The 8,991-nt window shown below is 40.7% G+C and overlaps 1 protein-coding gene across 1 annotated transcript in view; it reads right to left on the bottom strand.

The window, feature by feature from the left end:
• Nucleotides 1-783: 783 nt before the first annotated feature.
• Cab39 (calcium binding protein 39) overlaps nucleotides 784-8,991 on the bottom strand; it is a 48,908-nt gene continuing 40,700 nt past the window's right edge. The window contains exons 6-8 of the mRNA XM_015481529.2: nucleotides 6,575-6,640; nucleotides 3,905-4,048; nucleotides 784-3,374 (exon numbers count right to left, since the gene is read on the bottom strand). Of these exons, the coding sequence (XP_015337015.1) occupies nucleotides 3,186-3,374; nucleotides 3,905-4,048; nucleotides 6,575-6,640 (399 nt within the window). The 3' untranslated portion in view covers nucleotides 784-3,185. The remainder of the gene's footprint in view (nucleotides 3,375-3,904; nucleotides 4,049-6,574; nucleotides 6,641-8,991) is intronic.

Raw genomic sequence — 8,991 nt, 5'->3', positions numbered from 1 at the left:
AGCCCCTGAGCAACCTGGGGCTGGAGGTTTGGGGTTTAGTTGCAGAGGAGGATGGTATTCCAATTCGTGACTGGGAGGAAGTGAGATCTGAACTGCAGTGCAACTCTAGCTGTGAGGGTGGTCACCTTCAGAAGCAACAGACACAGGTTGTAACTCCCTGGTGCAGTGGTCAATGTGGAGTCACAACATATATAAGTAGATAAAAACTGCCTGGCAGAAACGATAGCAGGAAGGAGCTGTTATTCAGATGAGGCGCTTTGGACAAGGGAACATCCCTTGCCCTTCTGCCAGAGCATGGAGGTCTCATTTCCTGTTAAATATCAGGGTTAAAAGTAGAGGGCAGGGTGTGCCCAAGGTTAGTGGCTTCCTGGAAGTCCATGCCGGGGTTCAGCTGAGTACCTTGCTCCCAGTTCTTTGCCGGTTGTCACCTCCCTCCAGCAACTTGTGAACACCCTACCAAGCGGCTGGTCTATCTTGGGAGTATTACAAAGAAAAGGGTTTAGAGCCAGAGAGGATCACTTCCCCAATGTTATGGTCTGAAAAATGGCATCATGACACTCAGCTGTGGCACTAGGATGGCGACAGCGAGCAGCGTGCTATAGCAGGCATGTGACAGGGAAGTAGAAACCGCCCTTTTGGTATATAAAATCTTGAACAGAGAAAGAAAGGAGTGTTCACTGTTTGCTCTCCAGCTTGTGACACAATTTGTCCCTGTGTCCTGATGGGGCTGTTTACAAAGACACGAGTGCAGCTGTCCAAAAGATAGTACGAAGAGGGACAAAGTTGTTTCTCCAAAATTTTTATTTTAATTTAAATTACAGGGCCAGCCAGATATTCTGATAAGAAATTCACTTTTCCTCAGGAGGAAGGAAATGCTTTCATGGCATTAACAACTGTATACATCTCCACTTTTTCTTATTGGGTTAAAAATCACATTAAGTAACTGCTTAAGTAAAATTAAACCTTTGTAACACAAAAACAAACCACTTCCAGTATAATAATTTGGTAATATATTAAATGATTGAAACTTCAATGCAACTTTTCAACTTTGAACATTTTTACAATGTTTTGTTTAAAAACAAAAACCAGAAAGTCTGAACTACCTCCAGCATCCAATGCATTAGTAACATACAAAAATTTTGACACACTGCACCCCGTCCTCCACATGAAAGGCTCTAGAGTGACAATCACGGACCTGCCCAAGTGGAAGCTGTTCTGTGTTTGGACTTCTAAGAACTAGCTTGGCAAGGAGACGCTTCTTCCACTTGGTGTGGTGACTGCATTCACACTGGCTGCTGACACGCGCCACTTGACCACAAGAACCAGAATGCTCTTCTGCGGCTGGGCCTGCCTCCTCCATGGCAGGGGTTTTGTTTTGAGGAGGTCAGAACGCTTTCCCTACTTCCTTCTGGTAGAGAACATGAGTTATTTCACACAGATTCTTGTAAAAGCAGCCTCAGGAAAACCAATTACCATAGACTGCCATTTAAATTAAACAGAATAAAACTGATCTATTTTCTGGAGTGGTTTTTCAAATTGGTGTCCTTTGGAGGAGATCTTAAAATCTGCTGAAACATCAATTGGAAGGCTCATTTTACTGGCTGATAAATAATTCAATTAGTAAGAGGCTAGCAAAGAATAATCATATAATAAATTTCTTAATCAGCTACAGCCATGCTGAATTCAAACTGGCAAACTCTGATTCATAAGTTGTTAGTTGTGATCTTCGTATCACTAAAATGAACAGATACCATTCTAATAACTTTACACAGAGTCTAGGAGACATTGTTCTGCTGTGGTCACAGTAACAAAAAGTGGTGCAAAATCAGTTACTTTATAAATACTGATAATTTGCAGCATTAAGGAACAGGACATTAAAAAAAATAAATTTCCCCGTAGGACACCTATGGCTAGGAACTTTTCTTTTCCTAAGAGAAGCCAAAGTTTTAATTATTCAGTTTCACAACTATTGTACTGGATTACTTACTCTAAGAAAGAAAGGGTGCTCTACAGAGGCCCCCCACAAAGAATCAGCATTTATTTAGCATAATCTGTATCATTCATATATCTGGCAAACTTATGACTCATTTTAATGAATAAGGCCAATATTATGCAGGAAAGTGTAGCGGACTGAGTTCCAGGTTTGTGGTTCCGCAAATCATGGCACCCCATTAGGTAACTGAATACAAAGGATTGGTTTACTTTTTTCTTTTAATGCTGTGATCCTTAAATGTTAAATCAGCATTTTCATGTGATCTGAAGTATTTCAATTACATATGAGCATTCATTTTTTTTTTTTTTTTGCAAAAAACTCAGTATTAGGTAATAGTTACATACTACTACAATAACATTCCTCTGCTGTACAAATTAAACCATTTAAAAGAAATGAGCATTCTAAGAATTATATACAAAAGAAATCTGTAAGCAGTGTTGAAATGAAATGCAAGGTGTTGTTGTTGTTGCTAGCTCTACTGTTTTAAAATATCTTCAAAAAGTAAAATTAACAAATACCCTTCAACATATCCAGGTTTACAAGTTTCAAGAAAATCAAATGTCAAAAAAGTTCTACAAAGCTGTGAAAAGCCTATATACATTTTCCTTATGACCTTATGAAGCTTCATACTTTTTAAGAAGTTGCTAAGTTTCAGTATCAATTTATTCGCACGTCAACTTAATCCGCCCCAAAAGCTCACATCTTGGATATAGTTCCCCTGATTTCCAACAAAGCTCTGCATGCATGCTCTTTCTTCAGCGAAGGCAGGTGTACAGTCTGATGCAAGGATGCCATGTGTGCACACGCCACACTGCGCTCAGATCTTTCCCAAAGAGGAATGGAAACACACGGGTGTGCCTGGGTGCTATCAGGGCCTCTCCCCTACACCACTCTCATCCATACGTTTGCCTCCACAAACTCAGCCACGCTCAGAACTCCTACAAGCAAACGCAGTCTTTGAATTCTGAAATGACACAAAGATCAAGAAAAAGCCCACGTGCGCTCTAGTGTGCAAGCAGCAGCAGCTACGTTCTCCAACCTGGACTGAAAAACAAAAAGGTAAAATGAAAAACCGTTCACTTAACAGCAGATTAGCAGTAATGTTCCTCATGAATCGATAAGAGTGCCTGATGCTGAATAGCTAACAGCAAATGCTGAATTTGGATTTAATATTTTAGATGTTTATTGGAAATTAGGCTTCTTGCTGAGCTGGTCTCTTCAAATCCCTGATCTGTTTAACTAAATAGGTCTTCTCATCGTTGAACTGCTCGTCCTCGGTCCTGTCATTTTGAAACTTGCTGAGGAACTCGATAAGTTTGGTCTGGTTCTTGAGAAGGATGTCCAGGATGGGCTGTGTCTTGTTAGGATTGGCCACAAACACCTGCAGAGGGAGAAGCCCATGTCAGTCAGAGAAAGAACACGGGTCTGGGTGTGCTCCTGGGGCAAGCAATGAAGCCAGGGGAATAGATTTTGCTTTAGAGGAGCTTATTTTTCATAACATGGGGAAAAATAATAATTACATGTTATAGCACAAATAGCACTGCCAAACTCATTCTGCCTATCCTGAAACACAGTGGTTAGTACTAAATACAGACTGATATTAGAATAAAATGAGCAGATATCATTTCTGGGCCTAGGAGGTTAGATAGATTTTAAGTCAAAACCTTCATGAAAAGCATTAAGAAATGCTTTTACTCTGCAATGAATAATCTACTATGCCAAAGATAATAATACTCTTTTATAAATATACTTTCTTGTTCCCCAAAACAACTTTAGGTCTTTCTGTTTAAATTTGTACCACACAAATATGAAAATTGAATTATATTATTACCAAAATGAAGTTAACAATACCTTCAGTAATTTGTAAATGGAAAGATAAACAATTCTGGAGAAAAATATTATTTACTCTACCTTGAAAACATGAAAGGCCTCAAACTGGATGTTACGACTTTTGTCTCGTAGAAGGTTCATCATTAACTTGAGGTTCTCAGGTTTACTGATGTATTTTGTCATAATTGTGAAGTTGTGTCGATCTAACAGTAGTTCACCGAGAAGCTGAGAAGATGTTAAAACAATTATTCTTAAATTATTGAGTTTTAAACCAAACCCGAAGTTTTAAAAATAACTCATTCTGTAATCACCATTACTAAATAAAAAAATGTGAAGTCTTGCACAAGAAATATAAATTTGCTGGCAAAATATAGGAATAAATAAATACCAACGTGGCTGCAAAAAAGATAGTACCAATTAAACTTCATCTTTAAAGTACCACTGGGCCTGGCGCAGTGGCGCATGCCTATAATCCCAGCAGCTTGGGAGGCTAAGACAGGAGAATTGCGAGTTCAAAGCTAGCCTCAGCAGAAGCAGGGTGCTAAGCAACTCAGTGAGACCCTGTCTCTTAATACAAAATAAGGGCTGGGGATGTGGCTCAGTGGTAGAGTGCCCCTGAGTTCAATCCCTGGTACCCCCGACCCCTCAAAAAAGTACCACTGGTCTCAAAACTGTTGCATGTGTTCATGATGTCTTCAATCTGGCCTATGACTAAAATAAACTGTGAGAATGAATGAGTTGCTTCATTCATATCCATCAATAAAGGCTTACAAATGCCAGTCTCCTTACAGTACTGCAAAAACAGAAAATGAAAATCAGCAACAAAAATACCTACAAAACCCAAAACAGAAAAACCCGTAAAACAAATGCCAGTCTCAAGCTTCCTTTTCATGTTAGTAATTTGGGGTGGTAGAAATATTTTAAAGGCTTTCTTCTTATTCAAGAAGTCCAAGAACCCAAAATTTGTTCAAAGGTTATTGATTTGCCAATACATCTCCCCTTCTCCAATGAAGAGGAACCAGGCCTGGAAGCTGGTGTCCCAGGTCACCCTGTCTGGCCTCTGACTCCTTTGAGCTGTGCAACTGTGTAACCACGGGAGAGAGCAGAATGTGTTGGCTCTTCTAGGATCACAGAGAAGGAACCTCTCCAAGCTAACATTCAGAGAGGGGAAGTGCCTCCACCAACTGCCAAAATTCCCTACAACCCCCTGAAGAAGTTGTTCTTATCAGTCAGTAGACTACCAGATGATCATGGAGGTGGGGACTAGGATAGGTTGAAGATCCCCAACCTCAGGCTGAGAGGATGGCTAGGAGGTTAGGCCCCCACCATGGCAACTGACAGAAAGCACTAGGTGTGCCTGGACTATTTTAGTACTGACACATTTCCAAGATGGGGCTGTTATTGATCCCTGACTACAGAGTTATGGCCTTAAGAAAAAAGAAGGATGCTGCTCATCAGGTGGAAAGGACTCCATTGGAAATCTGCATGGCAGACTATTCTTATCAAAGGACACAAAGTATTAGTGTCTTTCTACAGAAAAATAAGGTCTTTAAGGGAGATCTCCCTATGGCTGGAAGGGGCAGAAGGAACAGGGTCTTGATGAATATGAATTCAGATACCTCAGAGGGGGAGGAACTGCGGGTAGAGTCTAATTTAAAATGAACCTGGCAAAACATGTACATAGTTACAAATTTCCCCCCTTAATCCTTTGTGATTCTATCTATACTTCCCACCAGGACCATTTACTGACAGAATGATGGTGGTAGTTATGCATTTATTAACTGCCCTAAGAATTTTCTAGAACAGGGGCCAGCAAACTTTTTCTGTAAAGGGCAAGACACAAATATTTTAACCTTTGCAGGCCATATCATATGGTCTCTGGGGCAAGTATTTTAAAACTCTGTTGTAGCCTGAAACAGCCTTAACAATATGTAAACAAATGAACACATGTGTTCCTATAAAACTTTGTTTACAAAACTAGGCAGTTGGCTATGGCTAGATTTGGCCCATGGACTGTAGCTTTTTATTTGTTTATTTTTATGTGGTGCTGAGGATTGAACCCAGTGCCTCACATGTACTAGGCGAACGCTCTACGGCTAAGCCACAACCCCAACCCCTGGACTGTAGTTTTGCCAACCTTTGTTCTAGAGTTTAAATCTTATTTATCTTCTTCTTATTATTATTGGTGGAGTTCTTTGTGTTTTTTTTTTTTTTTGGAACTGGGGGTCAAACCCAGGACTTTGCAAATGCAAGGCAGATGCTTTGCCACTGAGCTATATCTTAGCCCTAGAGTTTAAATCTTAAATTTAACAGTTTTTAGTTAGTTTCAACTAGAATTTCCCATATTCTGTGTTGATCAAAGTTGTGGCAAGCTTGCACCACTGTCCCCTCCCCTCACAGCCTTGTGGGCAGCTGCTCAGGGCACAGGGAATCTATAATCCTTCACCTAGTTGGCATGATTCTAAGTTTTAAAGATATGGTTCAAAACCTAAATACTGCATTGCTAGGAGACAAAGCCCTCTGAAAATTTGTCCATTCCCTTTTGGTGTCTCTAGCTGACGAGGGCGCAGGCAGGTATATCTCAGGGACCGCTGCCACGTTCTGTTACTTTCTGCAAAAATCCTGACCGTGGACTAATGTATGTCCCCATGAAGTCTACAACCCACACCAGACATGTCTCCCTTTCCCCAAATCCAAACTTCGAAAACAGAAAAGAGAAACAAGTGACACGAAGTCATGAGTCTGTCATACCTTCAGTGACTGTCTCTTGGTCACATAATTTTCTGAATGAAGTAGCTTCTCATATTCACTGAAAAACTACGAGACAAGAACACATATTAGGGTTATTTAAGAAAAAGACTGGCAGAAAACATAAAGCTCGAGGGCAAACTCTTGACACCACACAGGCCAGTGGTTGCCCAAGCTCTTGTGCTGCCACTGGTTTCACACCTTCCTCTGAAGCCCGCTTATCACCTGTGTGAAGAGGGCTCCTGCAAGGCTCCAGCCAGGCCCAGACACCGCTCAGTCAAGTCCTCTGGGCGACCCCAAATACCATGAGCACAAAACAATGCTCCCTCCGCCCCACAGTTTTCCCATGATTAAGTCAGTGGTCATTTCTTGGTATTAGTCCAGAAAACCCTTTTTAAAAAAATGAGAACTCAATATATCTAAAGCACAACAAAGAGAAATTACATGTTTTATGTATCAAGCGAGGCCAGAAAATAATTAAGATGGTAAATGAGAAGAAACCCAGTACTGTGCTAAACAGAGAAGCGAGAGTCAGGCTCAAGCCTGAAAGAGGGGAGAGATTTCATTTTGAAACATATTCCTGGGGGATAAAAAAATAAGGGCATGTGGGCTGGGGATGTGGCTCAAGTGGTAGCACGCTCTTCTGGCATGCGTGCGGCCCGGGTTCGATCCTCAGTACCACATACAAACAAAGCTGTTGTGTCCGCTGAAAACTAAAAAAAAAATAAATATTAAAAAAAAAAAAATTAAAAAAAAAAAAAAATAAGGGCATAGTTTGAGGGCGGACCTGGAGAAGACAGGATGCTACAAATCTAAGAGCTGACAAGAGGCCACAAGATCATCAAAGTGGCAGCACTAACAAGAAGTGTTACTAGAATGGCAAGGGCTGTGAGTCACTTCCCTAAAGCAGGGAAGTAGAAAATGGAGAGGACGAACAAAGGGGCCAAGGCTGTCCTTGAAACATTTAGTATTTTCAGAAGGTCAGGTAGCTTTAAGGCTATATATGCATTCTGCTTTTCTTTTTCTTTTTTCTTTTTTTTACTCCGGATAGGTTTAAAATATTGCCAGTTTGAAGAGTCAGTATGACTCTGTTGGGTATTTGAGCTTTCCTGAGACTTTTCACTGGGTGTGGTGGCTGCTACATAATGCTTGCTTTGTCACTGGTCCATCTGTGCTTTGCCCTAAGAAGAGTTCTCATTAGCCATTCATCTGGGGTTTAGAGAGGGGGTTGGCAAATTAAGGCCCACAGGCTGAATCCAGCCCATTGCAGAATTTGCTGAAACTTAGCTACTATGCTCATCTGCTTATTACAAATAAATTCATTTTTGTACTAATGAATTATTTATGGTACATTTTCTGGTATCACAGAAAGGAGAGTGGATAGAGGCCACAGGGCCCATGAAACCTCAAATATTTAACTCTCTGGCACTCCTGGCTTGGGGCTAGCTTTGAGGCAGTCCCCTAATTTATATGCAAGTAAGTTAAAACTGCTCTTTTCAAATAACTGTTGCAATGATTAAAAGAGCTAGGTCCACCTTTAATCAGTAACAAAAAATACATACACCTTAAGTTCTTGACAGAAAATTCAAGTTAAGATTTTCTGCTGCATGTATATGGATAAGCTTGGTTGTAAGAAATCACTTTCACGGGGAACAACTTGAGGAGTATGTTTGTAGTCCATGCTTTCCTCCAGATAGGTCCGATTTTCTCTGGGATCAGGACAGCCAGAGGACAGGTAACAAATCTAGGCACTTGCCCCCACCCACCTGTGGACCCCCTCAAATACTTGCTTTCAGGGAACTGCACTTTAGCTGAGTACTGTATATGCTGCAGCGTGGCCTGCAATGACTGTTACCCACTGTGTGACACTGCGATCTGACTCCCCTTTAAGAAGTTGAGTGGAAGAAGTCTGTTTCAGATTCCAGTGCTTGGAAAGGATACATTTCTTCTGAGCAACCAGCACATAGTTTACTTTATAAATATTATGATGCTTTGGTTATTAGAAAACTCAGAGCCAAAGGGTTTAGAATTTAAGAGCATGAATTTTTCTGTAATAAACTCACCTCTGGCCTATTTAGCTTACGTAAATCTCCTACCTTTTTTCTCCCTCAGATCTTACTACCCTGGACACATTTCTGTTAGTTTCCTCACATACATAAAATCATGTTAAATGATGCCATTCACTAATAACATGTAGAAAATGATTTTACTGCTCATAGTAAATTTCCTGGAAATTAGCTAGTCTGTATCTTTGGTAGGATTTAAATTAAGATGTTCTGGCACGTTAAAAGATGTTTGAGACCCAGGTATGGAAGTACACACCTATAATCCCAACAACTCTGGAGCCTGAGGCAGGAGGATCATAAATTCGAGGCCAGCCTCAGTAACTCAGCTAGAGTAAAAAATGCTGCAGATGCGGC

Source organism: Marmota marmota, unplaced genomic scaffold, assembly GCF_001458135.2.
Source record: "Marmota marmota marmota unplaced genomic scaffold, marMar, whole genome shotgun sequence".
Taxonomy (NCBI): Eukaryota; Metazoa; Chordata; class Mammalia; order Rodentia; family Sciuridae; genus Marmota; species Marmota marmota.
The sequence above is the reverse complement of the archived record's forward strand: the minus strand, read 5'-3'. Positions and strand labels throughout refer to the sequence as shown.